The sequence below is a fragment of the Anomaloglossus baeobatrachus genome, chromosome 12 (assembly GCF_048569485.1).
Source record: "Anomaloglossus baeobatrachus isolate aAnoBae1 chromosome 12, aAnoBae1.hap1, whole genome shotgun sequence".
Taxonomy (NCBI): Eukaryota; Metazoa; Chordata; class Amphibia; order Anura; family Aromobatidae; genus Anomaloglossus; species Anomaloglossus baeobatrachus.
Window position 1 is genome coordinate 36,324,485 of NC_134364.1, and position 24,504 is coordinate 36,348,988.

Sequence of the window (24,504 nt, forward strand, 5' to 3'; positions counted from 1 at the left end):
AGGGATAGACAGACAGAGGGATAGACAGACAGAGGGATAGACAGACAGAGGGATAGACAGACAGAGGGATAGACAGACAGAGGGATAGACAGACAGAGGGATAGACAGACAGAGGGATAGATAGACAGAGTCCCTGTGAGCACACGCTGCATTTCTCACGGTCAGCAGTGAGTTCACATTACCGGCCGTGGGAAATGCCCTGTGGTTACCTCTGCTGTCTCGCTGCGAGGCTGCATTCAGCAGTGTCTGTGACAGTCGCGGCTGGATGCAAGCCTCGCAGGACGCCGAAGCTGTGGTTTACGCCGGAGTTTTGTTTCGGGATGGGTTAATAAAAGGGTGAACGAGGCTTGTTTGTGTTTTATTTAAAATAAAGGATTTTTCTGTGTGTTTTTTCACTTTACTTACGGGTTGATCATGTCAGCTGTCACATAGACGCTGCCATGATCAAGCCTGGAGTTAATGGCGGTGATCCGCCACCATTAACTCCTTGTATTACCCTGACTGCCACTGCTACACGGCTGCAGGAAGAGCCGGGGACACTCCGGTACTGCCGCATAATGCATGCGACAGTGCCGGGGCAGCTGCGGCTGATATTCTCAGCTGCGGGAGAGGGAGTGAGGCGGGGGACATTAACCCTGCCCCTCGCCCTCCCCAGCCTGAGAATACCGGGCCGCCGCTGTGTGCTTACCTTGGCTGGACGGTGAAAATACAGCGGACCCCACTTGTTTTTTTTTTTCTATATTTCCGTTCGCTTTCTATGTGTGTTCTATGTGTCTGTGATGTCTGTGTGTGTCTGTGATCTGTGTGTGTTTACTCTCTGCACGGCTTCCTCTTCCTGTAATGACATCACTTCCCTGCAAAACCGCAGGCAAGCGATGTACATTACCGGAGGTAAACCGCGAAATACCACAGGGAATAACGCAGCAAAACGCAGTGAACCGCACAGAATTTGCTGTCTGCGTTATTCCGGGATTTCGGAATATTGCGGGATTTCACGATTACATTGGAGTCAATGGAGTGAAACATGCAGCGAAACCGCAGAAAATCCGCGGCAAAATCCGGTAAGTGCGCACATAGCCTTAAAGGGCTTGATCTCAACTTCCTAAAAAGTGTAATATTGCAAATCTTTCTCCTTTTTTGCATCAACCCCAGGGAATAAAAAATAAAAAAAAATATTAAACACTAAAACGTGGAGCTTAAAACAGGTATAATACCTTAATAACCGCCCCGAATGCGCCTCTACCGAGCATCTGTAATTCCTCAAATTCACTGAAGTAGCGGGAAAGCTGCCTTTGTGATTCTATATGGAATGCAGCGTTTGCATTGGAAATGCTGGGCATCACAGTCTCTGTGCAATCCACACCGGTATAATCTAGAAAAAAGGCAGCATGTTAGGCTATGTGTCCACGAGAGAATGTTGCTGCGGATTTTTCTGCCTCAAAATCCGCAGCTTTCCCCCAGAATCCGCACCTTAGCATAGCTGCGGATTTGACGCGGATTTGACGCGGATTTCGTTGCGGATTTTGTCCAATGTGTTTCTGAATAAAGCTTTGACTGTTTTGAAGGCAAAAAAAGTCTCTTTATGTCATTTCCTGTCCCAACCCTCCTTTCTTCTCCATTATCCATTTTGTTAGCAGTCTCACAGTGTGCTTATACAGAAAAGCTGCGATGATGATGCCAACACCACTGGGCTCTTACATTCTAACAGGCTGTATATAATAACCCAGTGGTGGTGGCCGCAGCTTATAGCCAAAAAATGTGGTCCCATGTTCCCTTTCACTGTTATTTAAAAAAAAAAAAAAAATGTGCTCCGCTGTATTTTCACTGTCCAGCCCGATGCAAGCGAGCAACTGGGGGTTGTGCTTCTCAGCGGGATAAGGCTGAAGCATTCTCTGCCCCTCCCGCTGAGAAAAACAGTCCTCAGCTGCCCCTGAAAATGGCGGCTCCGTTGTGAAGCGCCATTCTCAGGTGCTGTACCGAGGCTCATCCAGCTGCCCTGATGCATTGGCTGGCTGGGTAATACGGGGTTAATGCCAGTTTTCTGCAAACTGGCACTAAGCCCGAGGTTCATAATGTCATGCCTGTGTAGACACGGCCATTATGAACCTCCATTTGGTAATAAAGAAAACACAACACCTTTATTAAAAATTTTAATTGAAAGAAAAATACACACACATCCCTGATTGCCATCTTTATTACTATCAAGCCTCAGAGGTTAATCCAGGACAATATCACAGGAAAGCTCTCTGCCGGCTGCTGGGAGCGGCAGAACTCACTGGCTGAGCATCAGCTGACCCGGGCACAGAAGTCAGCCGGTCAGCTGACTTAATTAGCGAGCGCGGGCGGGTCAGCTGAGTGCACATCGACAGCTGAATAGTCGGCCGATGTGCACTCATCTGACCCAGGCACGGACGTCAGCCGGTCCCAGCAGACGGAAGAGAGCTTTGCAGCATCTCGTACACTGACGGCTGCTGTGACCGGCTGACGTCCGTGCCCGGGTCACATGACTGCACATCGTCAGCTGACTTAATTCGCGAGCGCAGGCGGGTCAGCTGACTGCACACCGACCAGCTGATGTGCCGGGCTCCGATGTGCACGCATCTGACCCGGGCACGGACGTCAGCCGGTCCCAGCAGACGGAAGAGAGCTTTGCAGCATCTCGTACACTGACGGCTGCTGTGACCGGCTGACGTCAGTGCCCGGGTCAGCCGGGTGCACATCGGAGCTGTCATGGATTATCGTCGGGGGATTCAGGGAGTAATAAAGATGGCAATCAGGGATGTGTCTGTGTTTTTCTTTCAAATAAAATTTTTAAAAAAGTGTTGTGTTTTCTTTATTACCAAACGGAGGTTCATAATGGCCGTGTCTACACAGGCATGACATTATGAACCTCGGGCTTAGTGCCAGTTTGCAGAAAACTGGCAGTAACCCCGTATTACCCAGCCAGCCAAATGCATCAGGGCAGCTGGATGAGCCTCGGTACAGCACCTGAGAATGGCGCTTCACAACGGAGCCGCCATTTTCAGGGGCAGCTGAGGACTGTTTTTCTCAGCGGGAGGGGCAGAGAATGCTTCAGCCTTATCCCGCTGAGAAGCACAGCCCTCAGTTGCTTGCTTGCATCGGGCTGGACAGTGAAAATACAGCGGAGCACATTTTTTTTTTTTTTTTTTTTAAAAAGAATTGTGAAAAAAGACCTGGGATCCTGTTTTGCCAGCTAAAAGCAAGCAGCCTGTAACTAGCTGCTTTTAGCTGGCAATCCAGAGTCCGGACACAACACGACTACACTGCCACTACTCTACACTACAAAATGGTGAAACTTCCTCTTCCTGAACTATCCTACATCACTTCCTGCGGATTTGTTTGCGAAATCCGCACCAAATCCACAGGAAAAAGAGCCTGTGGGAACAGACCTGCGGATTTCTTGCGGATTTTACACCTTGCATTGACTTGCATGGGAAAAATCCGCAACAATAATTGACATGCTGCAGATTTTTCCGGATCAAAATCCGCGGCAAATCCGCCGCGGAAAAATCCGCAGCATGGGCACAGCATTTCCAAAATGCCATTGAAATGGCTTGGAAGAGCCGCTGCTGCAGATTTTCGGCAAATCCGCGGTAAATCCGCAGCGTGGGCACATAGCCTTAATCATCCAGATTACAGTCATTGCATTTATAGGGTACGCTCAAGGAAAGAACGCAGCAAATACATATTCACAGGATGCAACAGAGGCCAACAAAATAACATCAGCAGCCATCGTATTGTACGGAATAACAGCTGACTACATTTTATACAGAGGCACCCAGTAAAAAAAATAAAATACTAAGTAATATTAATCAGAAAGGTGACTTTATGCCACTGTAGGGCTATATAATGTCATACATCAGAAGTGCAGGTTGGAGCTTCTTACTAAAAGGTTGCAGGGACTGCAAGCCAGACAATTGAAAACAAGGTTCAGATAATCAAGGAAATGTACATATGGCTAAAGCAGAGCTGTGCTGGAATGCTTCATCCACATCATTTACATTAAAAGTTTGACCTCATTGGTCTACAAGATTAAGAAAAAAAACACTCTAGACAATATAGTTCCTAAGTTCTCACCTTCTGGGCTTTCTTCACTCACGGGACATTTTTGTGGGGGAGGATTGATGAAGCTGTGCCCCAATAATTGCTGAGCAGTCCAGCGCTCCTTGTCTTCCAAACACACACACCTGATAGGGGAAAAACAAAAAAACTTAAGCTATACTATAATAAATTATTATATTATTATTATATTATAAATTATATATATATTATACATACACATTTATAATTATAATATAATATAAAATATATATATTATATATCTATATATCTCTATATCTATATTTCTATCCATACTTTTATCTATATTTCTATCTATATCTATATCTATATATATCTATATCTATATATCTATATAAAACACACACATAGATATATATAATTACACATATATATATATATATATATATATATATATATATATATATATATATATCTAGATATATATGTAATTATATATAACACATATATATATATACACATACACATACATATCTATAAATATATATATATATATATTTATAGATATAGAGATATATATATATATCTATATACATATATATATATACATATATATATATCTCTCTATCTATCTATCTATATACATATATATATACATATATATATATCTCTCTCTATCTATCTATCTATATACACATATATATACACATATATATACACATATATATACACATATATATATATATATATATATATATATATATATATATATATATATATATATATATATATATATATATATATGCCTTATTCTGTCTGTGTCTGTCTGTGTCTGTCTGTCTGTCTGTCTGTCCAAAATTGTGTCCTTACGGTGACACAAAGCTGATTGGCCGCTGGGCTCGCCATGGCCCCGCCCCTCCGCACGGATTGGCCGCTCGCCCAGGCTGCGCCCCCCACACGGATTGACCGGCCACTCGCCCAGGCTCCGCCCCCCCCCACAGATTGGCCTCTCGCCCCGGCACCCTACAGGCATTGGCAACTCGGCCACGCCCCGCCCCCCCTCACGGAATGCACGCTAGCTCTGGCCCCGCCCCCCCACGCATTCCCCGAACCGACCGACACGGAGCCACGACTCCCAGGTGAGTACTGTACCCCCGGGAGCCCACATCAGCGTACGCCGCCAAACCAGCCGACACATACCCTCGCATTGCTGGGGCTGGCCGGCGTATGCTGGTGTGGGCTCCCGTGCGAGCGGGGGACGAGATACGCTGGTAACCATGGTAGCATAGTTGCCAGCGCATCAAGGTCCTGCAGCGGCGGAACATACACACACGCACACACATAACAGCACACACACACCTCACACACACACACACACCTCACACACACACACACACCACACACACACACACACCTCACACACACACACACCTCACACACACACCTCACACACACACCTCACACACACACACACCTCACACACACACACACCTCACACACACACACACCTCACACACACACACACACACCTCACCTCACACACCTCACCTCACACACACACCTCACACACACACCTCACACACACACACCTCACACACACACACCTCACACACACACACCTCACACACACACCACATCGCATCCACACACTCACAACATCCTGGGATATCGCTTGCTTCTCGGCGGCGATACTGTGCTGTGAGCTTCCAGGACCTGCCGGAGGATCACATGACCAGAAGCATGTGGTATCTCCGGATGTTGTGAGTGTGAGCGCGTATGTGTAATATCGTCAATGTGTGTGTGCGTGAGTGTATGCGATCGGGTGTGTGTGAGTGTATGCGATCGGGTGTCTGTGAGTGTGTGTGTGTGTGTGAGTGCATGCGATCGGATCTGTGAGTGTCGGCAGAGGAGCACGGCGTGCTGGAGGAGGCTGGGAGGAGAGAGGCTGATCCTGGGGAAGGCTGGGATGGGGAGGCTGAGAGAAGAGAGGCTGATGCAGGGGGAGGCTGAGGCTGGGGTAGGCTGGGAGGAGAGAGGCTGATGCTGGGAGGAGAGAGGCTGATGCTGGGGACCGAAAAGGCTGATGCTGGGGACAGAGAGGCTGATGCTGGGGACCAGAGAGGCTGATGCTGGGGACCGAAGAGGCTGATGCTGGGGACCGAAGAGGCTGATGCTGGGGACCGAAGAGGCTGATGCTGGGGACCGAAGAGGCTGATGCTGGGGACCGAAGAGGCTGATGCTGGGGACCGAAGAGGCTGATGCTGGGGACCGAAGAGGCTGATGCTGGGGACCGAAGAGGCTGATGCTGGGGACCGAAGAGGCTGATGCTGGGGACCGAAGAGGCTGATGCTGGGGACCGAAGAGGCTGATGCTGGGGACCGAAGAGGCTGATGCTGGGGACAGAAGAGGCTGATGCTGGGGACAGAAGAGGCTGATGCTGGGGACAGAAGAGGCTGATGCTGGGGACAGAAGAGGCTGATGCTGGGGACAGAAGAGGCTGATGCTGGGGACAGAAGAGGCTGATGCTGGAGACAGAAGAGGCTGATGCTGGGGACAGAGAGGCTGATGCTGGGGACAGAGAGGCTGATGCTGGGGACAGAGAGGCTGATGCTGGGGACAGAGAGGCTGATGCTGGGGACAGAGAGGCTGATGCTGGGGACAGAGAGGCTGATGCTGGGAGAAGAGAGGCTGATGCCGGGAGAAGAGAGGCTGATGCCGGGAGAAGAGAGGCTGATGCCGGGAGAAGAGAGGCTGATGCCGGGAGAAGAGAGGCTGATGCCGGGAGAAGAGAGGCTGATGCCGGGAGAAGAGAGGCTGATGCCGGGAGAAGAGAGGCTGATGCCGGGAGAAGAGAGGCTGATGCCGGGAGAAGAGAGGCTGATGCCGGGAGAAGAGAGGCTGATGCCGGGAGAAGAGAGGCTGATGCCGGGAGAAGAGAGGCTGATGCCGGGAGAAGAGAGGCTGATGCCGGGAGAAGAGAGGCTGATGCCGGGAGAAGAGAGGCTGATGCCGGGAGAAGAGAGGCTGATGCCGGGAGAAGAGAGGCTGATGCCGGGAGAAGAGAGGCTGATGCCGGGAGAAGAGAGGCTGATGCCGGGAGAAGAGAGGCTGATGCCGGGAGAAGAGAGGCTGATGCCGGGAGAAGAGAGGCTGATGCCGGGAGAAGAGAGGCTGATGCCGGGAGAAGAGAGGCTGATGCCGGGAGAAGAGAGGCTGATGCCGGGAGAAGAGAGGCTGATGCCGGGAGAAGAGAGGCTGATGCCGGGAGAAGAGAGGCTGATGCCGGGAGAAGAGAGGCTGATGCCGGGAGAAGAGAGGCTGATGCCGGGAGAAGAGAGGCTGATGCCGGGAGAAGAGAGGCTGATGCCGGGAGAAGAGAGGCTGATGCCGGGAGAAGAGAGGCTGATGCCGGGAGAAGAGAGGCTGATGCCGGGAGAAGAGAGGCTGATGCCGGGAGAAGAGAGGCTGATGCCGGGAGAAGAGAGGCTGATGCCGGGAGAAGAGAGGCTGATGCCGGGAGAAGAGAGGCTGATGCCGGGAGAAGAGAGGCTGATGCCGGGAGAAGAGAGGCTGATGCCGGGAGAAGAGAGGCTGATGCCGGGAGAAGAGAGGCTGATGCCGGGAGAAGAGAGGCTGATGCCGGGAGAAGAGAGGCTGATGCCGGGAGAAGAGAGGCTGATGCCGGGAGAAGAGAGGCTGATGCCGGGAGAAGAGAGGCTGATGCCGGGAGAAGAGAGGCTGATGCCGGGAGAAGAGAGGCTGATGCCGGGAGAAGAGAGGCTGATGCCGGGAGAAGAGAGGCTGATGCCGGGAGAAGAGAGGCTGATGCCGGGAGAAGAGAGGCTGATGCCGGGAGAAGAGAGGCTGATGCCGGGAGAAGAGAGGCTGATGCCGGGAGAAGAGAGGCTGATGCCGGGAGAAGAGAGGCTGATGCCGGGAGAAGAGAGGCTGATGCCGGGAGAAGAGAGGCTGATGCCGGGAGAAGAGAGGCTGATGCCGGGAGAAGAGAGGCTGATGCCGGGAGAAGAGAGGCTGATGCCGGGAGAAGAGAGGCTGATGCCGGGAGAAGAGAGGCTGATGCTGGGAGAAGAGAGGCTGATGCTGGGAGAAGAGAGGCTGATGCTGGGAGAAGAGAGGCTGATGCTGGGAGAAGAGAGGCTGATGCTGCGGGCAGAGAGGCTGATGCTGGGAGAAGAGAGGCTGATGCTGGGAGAAGAGAGGCTGATGCTGCGGGCAGAGAGGCTGATGCTGCGGGCAGAGAGGCTGATGCTGGTGCAGCATGGGGGATGGAGCACGATGGGGGGTGCGCAGCATGGGGGATGGAGCACATTTGTGAGTGCGCAGCATGGCGGATGGAGCACGTTTGGGAGTGCGCAGCATGGCGGATGGAGCACGTTTGGGAATGCGCAAAATGGCGGATGGAGCACGTTTGGGAATGCACAGCATGGCGGATGGAGCACGTTTGGGAGTGCGCAGCATGGCGGATGGAGCACGTTTGGGAGTGCGCAGCATGGCGGATGGAGCACGTTTGGGAGTGCGCAGCATGGCGGATGGAGCACGTTTGGGAGTGCGCAGCATGGCGGATGGAGCACGTTTGGGAGTGCGCAGCATGGGGGATGCAGCACGTTTGGGAGTGCGCAGCATGGCGGATGGAGCACGTTTGGGAGTGCGCAGCATGGCGGATGGAGCAAGTTTGGGAGTGCGCAGCTTGGCGGATGGAGCACGTTTGGGAGTGCGCAGCTTGGCGGATGGAGCACGTTTGGGAGTGCGCAGCATGGCGGATGGAGCACGTTTGGGAGTGCGCAGCATGGGAGATGGAGCACGATGGGGGGTGCGCAGCATAGGGGATGGAGCATGATGGGGAGTGCGCTGCATGGGGGATGGAGCACGATGGGGAGTGCGCTGCATGGGGGATGGAGCACGATGGGAAGTGCACACCTCCCCCCAACACACACACACACACACTCACTGCACAACACACCACACACACACATAGGGAACCACAAACAACTGCCCTACACAGACACCCACACACACACAGACAACGCTGCACGCACAAATATACGCACATACCGCACAACACACACATTGCATAAAACATACCTCCCCCAAAACACACCACACCCACACAAACCGCACAACACACACACACAACGCTACAGACACACAGTGCTCCACAAACAACGCAACACACATACAACACCGCTCTCATCCCCCGCCACACCCAGACAACACCCAGAACATGTACAGCGCCCTACACAAACACTTGGTAACTACACACAACATCCATATCTATATCTATATCTATATATATATATATATATTTAACAAAAATCATACATGAACTATACAATACGTAAATTCTAGAATACCCGATGCATAGAATCGGGCCACCTTCTAGTATACATATTATTGCCTTATTCTGTCTGTCTGTCTTGCTCCAAAATTGTGTCCTTACGGTGACACAAAGCTGATTGGCCGCTGGGCTCGCCATGGCCCCGCCCCCCCGCACGGATTGGCCGCTCGCCCAGGCTCCGCCCCCACACGGATTGGCCAGCCGCTCGCCCAGGCTCCACCCCCCACACGGATTGGCCTCTCGCCCCGGCACCCTGCACGCATTGGCAACTCGGCCACGCCCCGCCCCCCTCACGCAATGCACGCTCGCTCTGGCCCCGCCCCCCGCACGCATTTCCCGAACCGACACGGAGCCACGACTCCCAGGTGAGTACTGTACCCCCGGGAGCCCATACCAGCGTACGCCGCCAACCCAGCCGACGCATACCCTCGCATTGCTGGGGTTGCACCCGTATGCTGGTGTGGGTTCCCGTGCGAGCGGGGGACGGGATACGCTGGTAACCATGGTAGCATAGTTACCAGCGCATCAAGGTCCTGCAGCGGCGGAACATACACACATGCACACACACACACACACACATCAGATCACACTCACTCTCACACACACATCACATCGCATCCACACACTCACAACATCCTGGGATATCGCTTGCTTCTCGGCGGCGATACTGTGCAGTGACCTTCCAGGACCTGCCGGAGGATCACATGGCCAGAAGCATGTGGTATCTCCGGATGTTGTGAGTGTGAGCGCGTATGTGCGAAATCGTCAGTGTGTGTGTGTGTGTGTATGCGATCGGATGTGTGTGATTGTGTTCTGATGTGTGTGTGTGTGTGTGTGTGTATGCGATCGGATCTGTGAGTGTCGGCAGAGGAGCACGGCGTGCTGGGGGAGGCTGGGAGGCGAGAGGCTGATCCTGGGGAAGGCTGATGCTGGGGTAGGCTGATGCTGGGGTAGGCTGATGCTGGGGTAGGCTGGGAGGGTGTAGGCTGATGCTGGGGGAGGCTGAGAGGAGAGAGGCTGAGAGGAGAGAGGCTGAGAGGAGAGAGGCTGAGAGGAGAGAGGCTGAGAGGAGAGAGGCTGAGAGGAGAGAGGCTGAGAGGAGAGAGGCTGAGAGGAGAGAGGCTGAGAGGAGAGAGGCTGAGAGGAGAGAGGCTGAGAGGAGAGAGGCTGAGAGGAGAGAGGCTGAGAGGAGAGAGGCTGAGAGGAGAGAGGCTGATGCTGAGAGGAGAGAGGCTGAGAGGAGAGAGGCTGATGCTGAGAGGAGAGAGGCTGATGCTGAGAGGAGAGAGGCTGATGCTGAGAGGAGAGAGGCTGATGCTGAGAGGAGAGAGGCTGATGCTGAGAGGAGAGAGGCTGATGCTGAGAGGAGAGAGGCTGATGCTGAGAGGAGAGAGGCTGATGCTGAGAGGAGAGAGGCTGATGCTGAGAGGAGAGAGGCTGATGCTGAGAGGAGAGAGGCTGATGCTGAGAGGAGAGAGGCTGATGCTGAGAGGAGAGAGGCTGATGCTGAGAGGAGAGAGGCTGATGCTGAGAGGAGAGAGGCTGATGCTGAGAGGAGAGAGGCTGATGCTGAGAGGAGAGAGGCTGATGCTGAGAGGAGAGAGGCTGATGCTGAGAGGAGAGAGGCTGATGCTGAGAGGAGAGAGGCTGATGCTGAGAGGAGAGAGGCTGATGCTGAGAGGAGAGAGGCTGATGCTGAGAGGAGAGAGGCTGATGCTGAGAGGAGAGAGGCTGATGCTGAGAGGAGAGAGGCTGATGCTGAGAGGAGAGAGGCTGATGCTGAGAGGAGAGAGGCTGATGCTGAGAGGAGAGAGGCTGATGCTGAGAGGAGAGAGGCTGATGCTGAGAGGAGAGAGGCTGATGCTGAGAGGAGAGAGGCTGATGCTGAGAGGAGAGAGGCTGATGCTGAGAGGAGAGAGGCTGATGCTGAGAGGAGAGAGGCTGATGCTGAGAGGAGAGAGGCTGATGCTGAGAGGAGAGAGGCTGATGCTGAGAGGAGAGAGGCTGATGCTGAGAGGAGAGAGGCTGATGCTGAGAGGAGAGAGGCTGATGCTGAGAGGAGAGAGGCTGATGCTGAGAGGAGAGAGGCTGATGCTGAGAGGAGAGAGGCTGATGCTGAGAGGAGAGAGGCTGATGCTGAGAGGAGAGAGGCTGATGCTGAGAGGAGAGAGGCTGATGCTGAGAGGAGAGAGGCTGATGCTGAGAGGAGAGAGGCTGATGCTGAGAGGAGAGAGGCTGATGCTGAGAGGAGAGAGGCTGATGCTGAGAGGAGAGAGGCTGATGCTGAGAGGAGAGAGGCTGATGCTGAGAGGAGAGAGGCTGATGCTGAGAGGAGAGAGGCTGATGCTGAGAGGAGAGAGGCTGATGCTGAGAGGAGAGAGGCTGATGCTGAGAGGAGAGAGGCTGATGCTGAGAGGAGAGAGGCTGATGCTGAGAGGAGAGAGGCTGATGCTGAGAGGAGAGAGGCTGATGCTGAGAGGAGAGAGGCTGATGCTGAGAGGAGAGAGGCTGATGCTGAGAGGAGAGAGGCTGATGCTGAGAGGAGAGAGGCTGATGCTGAGAGGAGAGAGGCTGATGCTGAGAGGAGAGAGGCTGATGCTGGGAGGAGAGAGGCTGATGCTGGGAGGAGAGAGGCTGATGCTGAGAGGAGAGAGGCTGATGCTGAGAGGAGAGAGGCTGATGCTGGGAGGAGAGAGGCTGATGCTGGGAGGAGAGAGGCTGATGCTGGGAGGAGAGAGGCTGATGCTGGGAGGAGAGAGGCTGATGCTGGGAGGAGAGAGGCTGATGCTGGGAGGAGAGGCTGATGCTGGGAGGAGAGAGGCTGATGCTGGGAGGAGAGAGGCTGATGCTGGGAGGAGAGAGGCTGATGCTGGGAGGAGAGAGGCTGATGCTGGGAGGAGAGAGGCTGATGCTGGGAGGAGAGAGGCTGATGCTGGGAGGAGAGAGGCTGATGCTGGGAGGAGAGAGGCTGATGCTGGGAGGAGAGAGGCTGATGCTGGGAGGAGAGAGGCTGATGCTGGGAGGAGAGAGGCTGATGCTGGGAGGAGAGAGGCTGATGCTGGGAGGAGAGAGGCTGATGCTGGGAGGAGAGAGGCTGATGCTGGGAGGAGAGAGGCTGATGCTGGGAGGAGAGAGGCTGATGCTGGGGGCAGAGAGGCTGATGCTGGGGGCAGAGAGGCTGATGCTGGGGGCAGAGAGGCTGATGCTGGTGCAGCATGGGGGATGGAGCACGATGGGGAGTGCGCAGCATGGGGGATGGAGCACGTTTGGGAGTGCGCAGCATGGCGGATGGACCACGTTTGGGAGTGCGCAGCATGGCGGATGGACCACGTTTGGGAGTGCGCAGCATGGCGGATGGACCACGTTTGGGAGTGCGCAGCATGGCGGATGGAGCACGTTTGGGAGTGCGCAGCATGGCGGATGGAGCACGTTTGGGAGTGCGCAGCATGGCGGATGGAGCACGTTTGGGAGTGCGCAGCATGGCGGATGGAGCACGTTTGGGAGTGCGCAGCATGGCGGATGGAGCACGTTTGGGAGTGCGCAGCATGGCGGATGGAGCACGTTTGGGAGTGCGCAGCATGGCGGATGGAGCACGTTTGGGAGTGCGCAGCATGGCGGATGGAGCACGTTTTGGAGTGCGCAGCATGGCGGATGGAGCACGTTTGGGAGTGCGCAGCATGGCGGATGGAGCACGCATGGGGGATGCAGCACGATGGGGAGTGCGCAGCATGGCGGATGGAGCACGTTTGGGAGTGCGCAGCATGGCGGATGGAGCACGTTTGGGAGTGCGCAGCATGGCGGATGGAGCACGTTTGGGAGTGCGCAGCATGGCGGATGGACCACGTTTGGGAGTGCGCAGCATGGCGGATGGACCACGTTTGGGAGTGCGCAGCATGGCGGATGGAGCACGCATGGGGGATGCAGCACGATGGGGAGTGCGCAGCATGGCGGATGGAGCACGTTTGGGAGTGCGCAGCATGGCGGATGGAGCACGTTTGGGAGTGCGCAGCATGGCGGATGGAGCATGTTTGGGAGTGCGCAGCATGGCGGATGGAGCACGTTTGGGAGTGCGCAGCATGGCGGATGGAGCACGTTTGGGAGTGCGCAGCATGGCGGATGGACCACGTTTGGGAGTGCGCAGCATGGCGGATGGAGCACGATGGGGAATGTGCAGCATAGGGGATGGAGCACGATGGGGAGTGCGCAGCATGGGGGATGGAGCACGATGGGGGGTGCGCAGCATGGGGGATGGAGCACGATGGGGGGTGCGCAGCATGGGGGATGGAGCACGATGGGAGGTGCACACCTCCCCCCAATACACACACACACACACACAGGGAACCACAAACACCGCCCCACATAGACACCCACACACACAGACAACGCTGCACACACACACACACAACACCCAACACACAAACACCGCGGCATACATAAATATACGCACATACCGCACAACACACAGATTGCACAAAACATACCTCCCCCCCCAAAACACACCACACCCACACAAACCGCGCAACACACATACACAACGCTACAGACACACAGCGCTCCACAAATAACGCAACACATATACAACACCGCTCTCACCCCCCGCCACACCCAGAACATGTACAGAGCACTACACAAACACTTGGTAACTACACACAACATATCTATCTATCTATCTATATATATATATATATAAATAAATAAAACAAAAATCATACATGAACTACACAATACGTAAATTCTAGAATACCCGATGCGTAGAATCGGGCCACCTTCTAGTATATATATTATATATATACACACACATACACACACACACACATACATATAGACATACATATACACATACATATATTTCTCATTGGGGTATTAGAATATGTTTGGTCTATTTTTTTGATATATTAGGACTAATTTTTATTTTTTTTTTTACTGATACTGGGGGAAAATACAAAGCAATAAAAAGGAAATATATTTTTTATTTACTTTATGACCAGAGAGAAGCACTGCAATACATGTTAAGTTATGGTCCTTTAACTACCATATTTTTCGGATTATAAGACAGACTTTTCCTCCCAAAAAAATTGGGAGGAAAATGAGGGGTGTGTCTTATAATCCGAATGCACCTTACCAGGAGGTGGTGGAGGAGAGGGGGGGGGTAGCAGGGGGCAGGGGCATCCTGAAAATGATGGCAGTGTGGGCCCAGAAGCTGTGTGGGTGCAGATGGAGCTCTCATCTCAAGACCTCCATCTGTGCGCGAGCCGCCTCCGGCACACTGATCTCCCAGCAGCAGACTTAAGTAAAATGACGCCATTGCTTTGAAGCCTGCACCGCCGACAGTTTCTGGAAATTGCCTACCTCACAGCATCTGGGACACCCACCGCCCGCACCATCGACCTGCCTACTGTGGCCCTGCTCCACCACCACTGCCATCGACCCCCGGTAAGAGACCACCAAGGATTGTTAGACGGACCCTCCTTTTTACCTTTTTTTTTTTTCACTAAATTTGGGATGCGTCTTATAAATCGAAAAATACAGTATTTTTACATATAATACATAAATTTTTTTTTGTCTTATTTATTTTCCACATTTCCTATTTTTATTTTCATTTTTTTTATTTACTTTGCACATTGTACCCCATTAGATTAAAAACATCATTTTTGCAGATATCAGTAAGCCACTGGATACACTGTAGACTGTCAGCTTGACTCTCCCATCATTGGTCACCAGAACACTAGAAGCCCATACCACTTTGAACACCACTCAATAAGATCACAAATTTGTGGGTGGGAGGCGTTTTTCACATGGAAATATATTTTTATTAGTGCAGATTTCCCCTGTAACTGAGGGCCGCATATCAGCCCCTGTTGCAAGGCAAATTCAGCCTCTTAGCAACATTGCAAAGCCAATTTGGATCAACGATCCAACAACCTTTCCCTCTCGAAGTCCGATGATTGCTGGGATGGGAAGAGGAGCACTGTTAACACTCCCTAAATGGTTTATTCAGTACCTGTTCAGCACTGTGTACAAAGGGATCAAGAAGGCAGAGATGGTAATTAACCATTTCTGCGAGCCACCTCCCCATTCAAGAACAATCTACAGTATGTGCAGATATGCTGACTCAGTAATGATGTTCCAAAACACCTTGGCAAAGTTGTTGGGCAAGGGAGTTTGATTTCATGGAAAACTGATTCCAGGTTCATTTCCATATTTTTCAGAAACTTTAAGATGCTAAAGGCCCCATCACACACAACGAGATCGCTAATGAGATTGTTGTTGCGTCACCGTTTCTGTGCCGCAGCAGCGATCTCGTTATGTGTGACACCTACCAGCAATCAGGCTCCTGCTGTGAGATTGCTATTCGTTGCTGAATGGTGGGGACCATTTTCTTCAAAGGCGATGTCCTGCTGCGGAGGACGCATCGCTGTGTTTGACACCTACCAACCTCCTCCTAACACAGTCCCAACGCCTGCAGAGATCATTATACAGGTCGCTGATCGTTACTGCGTCGTTGGTAAGATCTGACGGTATGACATCTCACCAGTGACCTCTCAGCGACTTACCAGCGATCCTTATCAGGTCGCATCGTTTTCGGGATCGCTGGTAAGTCGTTAAATGTGACGGGGGGGGCTTAACTGTCAAGGGAGTAATTTAGGCAAGACTGTAAATGGAGTCTTTGTTCATGGCAAATCCAGAGGATGGAGCCAAATTAGCTATCTGTACAGATATATTAAATAACTCAGACAATTATCACAACAAGACGTGTTCACTGTTTGAGCCAGTATAGGCGGCTGGCCCGTGTAATGAATAGATCAGATATTAGTATTATATTTCAACCTTCAAACATGTACATAATCTATCATCTATCACGTATCAAAATCTGTCTTTTCTCATACATCAAAGCCGTATAGGGAGGTTCAGGGAGTTTAGGGAGGAACATAGAAACACACATTTCATCCCACAGATGACACATTCCTTCTTTGTGTGAAACTACTGATAAAACTTTTACTATGAAGGCCTTCACTGATCATTGTTCATTCTGGCTTCATTATCTTTGGTTAACACCCTCCTGAACATACAGCTTAGAATCATATTATGACGTCTGTGCGATTGTCATATAGACACACAGATAAATATGCAATGACATCTATATTTTGATTATTTACATACACAGATAATCTTATTACATTTGAACAAAATCTATAGCCCAGGCTACCTTCACATAACTAAAGGCTTATGAAATAATTATCTGCTAAATTAACAACTTACTTTTTCAAAAAATCCTGAAAATCAGCTGGCAGGTCACTGGGTACTTTGACAGGATATTCTTTGGTTACTTTCCCCTGACTCAGCGACAGCAGCAAGAGGCCAAGCTTCCATATATCGCCTTTCTTGCCAGTTTTGCTTGGCAGAGCGTCCTCACTGAACCGGACCTTGGTTTGCTCAAAAACGTCCTCTTTGCAGATGTCAGCCAGCCGCTTGGATAGACTGTAGTCTGTCACCTTGACTCTCCCATCATTGGTCACCAGTACACTAGAAGCACATAACACTTTGTGCACCACTGAATTGCTATGCAAATAGTCCAGGGCAGCTAGAAGCTGAGATGTATAGTGTCTAAGCTGCTCCACAGGAACGGGAACCTCCTGCTCAAGGAACCCGGAGAGCTTAGACCCATTAACGTGTTCAGCGACGATTCCGACAGAAATGGAATCTTCATTCTCTTTCACTCGCATGGCGAGATAATGCACAATATTCAGGTGACCGAGTTTGATGAGGGAATTGAACTCTGCTTCTGTACCTTGGATCTATTCGTAAGAAAATACATATAATAGCATTCATATTTAAAGGAATTAAAGGGAATTTGTCAACAAGTTAATGCTATGTAATATGATAGCACAATGATGTAGGGGCAGAGACCCAGATTCCAATGATGTGTCACTTACTGGGCTGTTGGTTGCTGTTTCAATATAATCAGTATTTTATAAGCAGGAGGTTATCATTACAGGACTAAGTGTCTCGTGCCCCCTAGTCCAAACAAGCCGCCACAGCTTTCTGTCAATATACGGCGTACACCGAAAGCTGCTAATCAGTGGGGTGGGCAGGGTTATACACAGCTCCACATTCTGAGCTCTGCTAAATCTTCATAAGGCTGCTTTCACACATCAGTATTTTGCCATCAAGCACAATCCAGCGAAAACATGAAAAAACGGATCCAGCGTCTGTTGCTGCCGGATCCGTTTTTTTCCCCCATAGACTTTCATTAGCGCCGGATTGTGCCTGATGGCCTTGCGTTTCATCAGTTTTTTGCAATTAACTTGTCCGGCGGCCGGATGAAACGTTGAAGTGAACGTTTATGTGTCCAACAAAAAAAATGGATCGCGCTGGATCCGGCGCCGTGTTTTATAATAGAAGCCTATGGACGCCAGATCCGGAAAGAAAACGATCCGGATGCCGGATTCGTTTTTTTTAACTAAGCATGCTCAGTATCAGACTGGACCTGTCAAAAAACTGAAGGAACTGATGGAAAAAACTGATGCAACTGATCCGTTTTTTCGCCGGATCCGTTGCTTCAGTTTTTTCGCCGGATCGTGCCTGATGCCAAAAAACTGATGTGTGAAAGCAGCCTAAAAGAAAACTGATTCTATCACAACTGCTGCCCCCAGTAAACTAAGTGATGCATCGCTGGAATCAGGGTCTGTGCCACTCCTGCTGTATCAGATTATATAGCAAAAAACTGCTTATAAATCCTGATAATATTAACCCCTTCACCCCCCACAGCCTGTTTTCACCTTCCTGACAGTCAAATTTTACAACTCTGACCAGTGTCACTTTATGCGGTAATAACTCTGGAACGCTTCAAGGGATCCTAGTGATTAGACGAATGTTTATTTTTGGACACATTGTACTTCATGTTAGGGGTAAATTTAGGTGGAATATTTTTTACGTTTATTTATGAAAATATTGGAATCTTACAGAAAATGTTGAAAATTTTGCAATTTTTAGACTTTGAATTTTGATGCCCTTAAACCAGTTATGTCACACAAAATAGTTAATAAATAACATTTCCCACATGTCAACTTTATATCAGAATCATTTTTAAAACAATTATTAGGGTTAAAAGATTATCAGCAATTTCTCATGTTACAACAAAATATATAAAACCAATAACCAATATTTTTAGGGACTGCATCATATTTGAAGTGACTTTAAGGGGTCTATATGACTGAAAGTACCAAAACGTGACACAGTTTTAAAAACTGTACCCCTCAAAGTGCTCAAAACCACATCCAAGAAGTTTATTAACCCTTTAGGTGCTTCACTAAAGCAAACGTAGAAAAAAAATAAAAATAAAATTTCACTTTCCCACAAAAATATTTCTTTAGCAATTTAGCTTTTTCATAAGGGTAACAAGAGAAAATGTATAATGTGTTATGCAATTTCTACTGAGTGTACACTCAGACACCCCATGTGTGGTGGAAAAAGATTTTCGGTACTCGCCTTTCTCTGAGCCTTCATTGTGGGACACAGGTAACCATGGGTGTATTGCTGCTGACACTAGGCAATAAAAAAAGTTGGCTCCTCCTCAGCAGGATACACCCACCGACCGGAGAAAAGCCGATCAGTTAATGTGAAAGCAGTAGGAGAAGCAATCTAAAATAAAATACAGCCTGGCCCAACAGAAACATTAAAAAAGTAGTGGGTGCTCTGTCCCCCAATGAAGGCCCTGAGAAAGCGATTTTACAGTGAGTACCCAAAATCTTCTTTTCTCTACCACTTCATTGGGGACACCAGAGACCATGCAACATCCCAAAGGGTGGAAAAAGAAAAAAAAAATGGAAAAAACAGAGGTGAGAATCACAAGTTGGAAAATCGGCCATTGTAATTTGCATCCATTTTGGCTCGCCCAAAACTGGTATGCAAAAAGGTAAGAAGAATGTGTAATCTGTAGAACTGGGAAAAGCAACCCAGCAATCTGCCAACTAGAGGCCCGAAGAAGAATGATCCTGAAGGCTTCAGGCACAGGTAAAAAAAAAACAAAACTCCAGTGAGACACACTTTCTCGCTCAATATGCATTCAGAATGGCAGAGGGTATCCTAATTGGAAGGCCATTATGAAGACTCGCCAAGACACGAACAAGAAATCCAAACATCTAAAAAGAAACTGTTTAAGACAGAAGGACGCTGAGGCGTACACTGATCATGTACAATATATCTTTGAGCAAGTGAAGACTATCTTGCCCAAAGGGAGAAGAGAGGAAACCAAACGTAGGACCACCTTATGCGGGAGAAGGTCAGGAAGTACAAATGACACAACAGAACTGCCAGTTCTGAGACTTGCCAATGGAAGTGAAAGGCACTGGAAACACCCTCCAGGGAAAAAGGAAATCAAGACTAGAATTGATCCAAAGGAGAGCACTATAGGGCATAGAACGCCAAAAAGGTTCCCAGAGATCCACAGGAGGCCAAGTGTGATTTACCGAATATGCCCACCTCAAGGAAAACCTGGATTTGTAAATGGCAAACTATAGATTCGCTTGGAAAAGACTAAAATGCAGAGACCTGACCTTAGAGAGAACAGAGGAAAAAAACGGACTTAAGGTCCAAGGGCAAGAAGGTCAAGAGGAAGTAATTAGAAGAGGGTTTCCATGGTTAGCTAGAGATCAAAAAAGCTGATCAAAGAAACTAGAAGCTCTTATAAAAAGGGGAACATATATGGTAGATTCCCCAATCCCCAAGGTGTCTGAGTAAGTAGTCCAAGTTCACGAGATGGTAGCTGATTTCCGTAGACCAGAATGGTTTCATCATTCTGAAACTAGTGGAGGAGGAAAGAGAAAAAAAAAATGGGTAATTCAGGACACTACCAGGGTATCGGAGAGAAGAGGTGAGGATCGCCGGACCTGGATATGAACAGAGGGATCCTGTAACACACCATGGATGCTATTAGGACAATGTCAGGGATGCTCCACCATAAACAAAAACTGATAACAGTCTGCTGAAGCAGCCACTTCTCCAGTAGAAAGTCCGAAAGTCCTTTGCAGGTTAGGAAGTCAGCGGTTGACTGTTTAATCCAGAGAGGAGAACTACTGACAAAACACCGGCACACGCTGTATAGTCCATGACCAGATACCTCCTTTGTGAATAAACGAGTAAGCCTCCATTTTGGTGAATGATGAATGTAGTGGCGTTGTCTATTAGAAAACGGAAGGCGTCTCGACAGAAGAACCTACCAAAGGAGGAGGGGCAATGAACAGCACAGAGTTCCAAATGAAGAAAGAAGAGAAGGGCTCTGTATTCCACCAGCAATCTTGAACTGACGATAGTAGAATAAATTTCCCAAATGAGAAGACTTGAGTCCATCATTACGATTTTCTAATGATTTGGAGGGACTGTTGTGAGGAAATAAACAACACTGCCACCAGGTCAAAATGAAGTTACTGGCGATGGGTCAGTAGTACCAAAGCAATCACTTTGGTAGACGTGGAACATGGAGAGGAAGAATAGAGTGATTGAACCAGAAGAGGAGTAGAAGAAAGAGGACTTTCCTACTGGGAGAAGGACTCTTGTACTTGTGGATCGAAACAGCGTTCACCAGACAACTACCACTGGGTAGGGATAGGATATGACTTTGACCTGTTGAGATCAATGTTGAAAATAAGGTGTGTTCTGAGGGTCTAGAAGAGCCTCGCAGCGTACTGAAGAAAAGCGCCTTTTTAATATATGTGATCAGGATAGGGAAGACTAAAATCACTTAGTTGCATAGGATGTCTGGGCCACTTACACGAACTTTGTAAGAATATTAAGGAAGTTCGCAAGTCGAAAAGGTAATGCCTTGAGCTGACAGTGAGACTCTTGGACTCTTCAACAGGACAGAAGTAGGCAATAGGATCCATAGAGGTTATTCTCAGTAGTGAAGTTCCCAATCTGAAGGACAGAGGTACACACCAGTTTGAAAACTTGAGATCCAAAAGTGGTACAAGCCCGTACAGGTGTACAGGTCTACTATTGATCCAAGAAGAGATATAAAATTAAAAACCTGAGGGGTCTTCTCATAGAAAACTAGGACTCTATAAACATATGGGAGGAAACTGGCAAAGCGACAATACTGATGGAGGCTTTGTTACATGTGTCTTGTGGACTCTTGTTCTCATCAGACAGGTGCAGCTCAAAAAAGGAAGCAAGTAATGAATCCTCCGAATGCGGAACTGCCTATCTTGACATGATCCCCAGAGTGACAGATAACCACAATAATGTTGAGAACTGTCAGCCGCTGTAAAGAGAGAACAGAGCTACTTACTCATATGGGCAATATGCTCTACGTGGTCCAACAACTTGAAGCAACCCTGAAAGGATGACTGGAAAAGGAATTGGACAGCCAGAGACAGCTTTGTTGAGACAATCAGCAGAGAAACACTGGGTGTGAAGGCTGATCCTGTCAATCGTATGGGCAAACCAGTTAGGGATTCCATATGCTGATATGGACTGACTGGGTGAGACCATGCTGAAAATGAGAGTTATGATGTAGTTACTGGGAGGGAAGACTACAGTACGATTAGAAAACTGAAAAAAGGATACACATTCTTGCTTCCATGTTTGGGAACTGGTTCCTACTCTGAAGGACTCAATCCCATCTGTGTAGCTTGAAAAGGACATGATGTTATTGAGGAGGGCCTTTCCATCAAATACTTGATTAACCTCTTGACATAAGGGATTGTGGGAACTGTGTCAATTTGCCTTACATAAGTCAGAGAACCCAAGATTGCCCCGAGGATGTCATAGACCACCCCATCAGCATCACTACAGATCCGACCAAAGGAGATCATAGACATGCCCATCATCATCATCGTAGATCCACCCGATGACGTCATAGACCCGCCCATCAGCATCACAGATCCCCCCCATTGATTAGCCCATGGACTGTCCCACAGACCAATGAGCATGTCTGAACATGCCTACGTCCTTAGTCTATATAAGATGCCGCATGCCTAATAAAAGGTCTCTGTGCCATTTTGCTTTGATCAAGAAGAGAGTTCACACCTGACCCTTTTGTCCGGTGTTGATTTCCCCTAAGCATGAATTGATCCACACCAATTAGGTCAGGCAGTAGGGAACTTGTGAACCCTTATTAAGAGTTCACCCTAAGATTCACAGGATAGTGAACAGAGCACTTAGACCATTGCTGCAATCAGCGATTTGGTTCATGGTAGATGGTGGGTCTGACTCACGTGGATAGTGGACAGAATACCAGGCGGTTGTTGGTATAGGTAAATGCTCCATATCTGCGCTTGAGGTCTCGATGGCATGACGGATGAGACAGACAGAGTAGCGGCCCAAGAGGGAAGGGACGAACTCTAGTGTCCGGCTGCAAGATAGTCCAAGTCGGGGGCAGCGAAGCGGGGCAGTGTAGGAGCGAGGGTCATAATGGAAGGCCCATGGGATATCCTATGTGAAGACCAAAAGTACCAACCAGAAGTCTGCCCTGGACACACTAGCAGGCAGTGGGCAGCTCCTGAGAACATTTCATGGAGGTAGACATTTTTCTTTAAAGCAGGACCTAGGCCCCGTATCCTCTTTCACAGAATGAAGAAGGAAGACTATTATCAGACGTTCCAAGTATTGTCTGTTGAGAGGCTGGAAGGAATCTGGTAAGTCTTCCCTCCCTGTACAGTCAGGCTCGGGAGCGGGAAGGGGTATAATGGCAAAGACCAATCTACGTGGAAGCTCCTAGACACTCAAAGTATTAGGAGAGTATAGTTCTTCCAGAGAGGGTACAATGTGGATCAGACCACACTGTTCTCTTGATCTCTATGTGGGAAGACAGAGTGAGTGGTTACAAACTATTGCCCATGTCACAAGCTGTATCTAAAAGAGAAAAGGGGAATCATTAAAAAAAAAAAAAAAACCAACACATCATACATTAGTAATGGAGCTGAGTGCAGCACCATGTCACCTTCCAATGGAGGCTAATCTAAAACTGATCAACTTAGTTCTGTTTGGTGGGTGTATACTACTGAGTAGGAGTTAATTTTTTTTTATTGCCCAGTCTCAGCCACCTAGTGGCAGCAGCATACACCCAAGGGTGGGATTCAACCGGTTCTGTCCGGTTCTGGGGAACCGGTTGTTAAAATAGCAGCCAGTTCCCCGAACTGGCAAGAAACCGCTCCTGGATCCGGTTCCCTGTATTCACTTGTGCTAGTGTCTTTAAGACACTAGCACAAATGAATCCCCGTACCTCCGCGCCGCTCCCTGACCCGGCGTGCAGCGACACGCTGACGCTGCAGAGGTGACAGCAGTGTGAGGAGGTAGCTCCTCCTCCTGCCATCTGTCAGCATCAGCGTGCAGAGACAAGCCGCGGAGGAGGACAGAAGACAGAGGAGAGGCCGCCAGTGCTTGGAGCAGCTAAGCGCTCAGTGAGCCGAAGATGCAGGGAGAGGGGCCACATAAAGATGGGAGCTATATGGGGAGAATAGGAGGCCACACAAGATGGGAGCTATATGGGGAGAGGAGGCCACACAAGATGGGAGCTATATGGGGAGAGGAGACCGCATAGATGGGAGCTATATGGAGAGAGGAGGCCACACAAGATGGGAGCTATATGGGGAGAGGAGGCCACACAAGATGGGAGCTATATGGGGAGAGGAGACCGCATAGATGGGAGCTATATGGAGAGAGGAGGCCACACAAGATGGGAGCTATATGGGGAGAGGAGACCGCATAGATGTGAGCTATATGGGGAGAGGAGACCGCATAGATGGGAGCTATATGGGGAGAGGAGGCCGCATAGATGGGAGCTATATGGGGAGAGGAGGCCGCATAGATGGGAGCTATATGGGGAGAGGAGACCGCATAGATGGGAGCTATATGGGGAGAGGAGACCGCATAGATGGGAGCTATATGGGGAGAGGAGACCGCATAGATGGGAGCTATATGGGGAGAGGAGGCCGCATAGATGGGAGCTATATGGGGAGAGGAGGCCGCATAGATGGGAGCTATATGGGGAGAGGAGGCCGCATAGATGGGAGCTATATGGGGAGAGGAGGCCGCATAGATGGGAGCTATATGGGGAGAGGAGGCCGCATAGATGGGAGCTATATGGGGACAGGAGGCCGCATAGATGG

At 49.8% G+C, this 24,504-nt stretch overlaps 1 protein-coding gene across 1 annotated transcript in view; it reads right to left on the reverse strand.

Moving 5' to 3' along the window:
- EIF2AK4 (eukaryotic translation initiation factor 2 alpha kinase 4) overlaps positions 1-24,504 on the reverse strand; it is a 231,835-nt gene that overhangs the window by 160,717 nt on the left and 46,614 nt on the right. The window contains exons 9-11 of the mRNA XM_075330727.1: positions 16,658-17,193; positions 4,099-4,208; positions 1,215-1,372 (exon numbers count right to left, since the gene is read on the reverse strand). Coding sequence (XP_075186842.1) covers positions 1,215-1,372; positions 4,099-4,208; positions 16,658-17,193 — 804 coding nt within the window. The remainder of the gene's footprint in view (positions 1-1,214; positions 1,373-4,098; positions 4,209-16,657; positions 17,194-24,504) is intronic.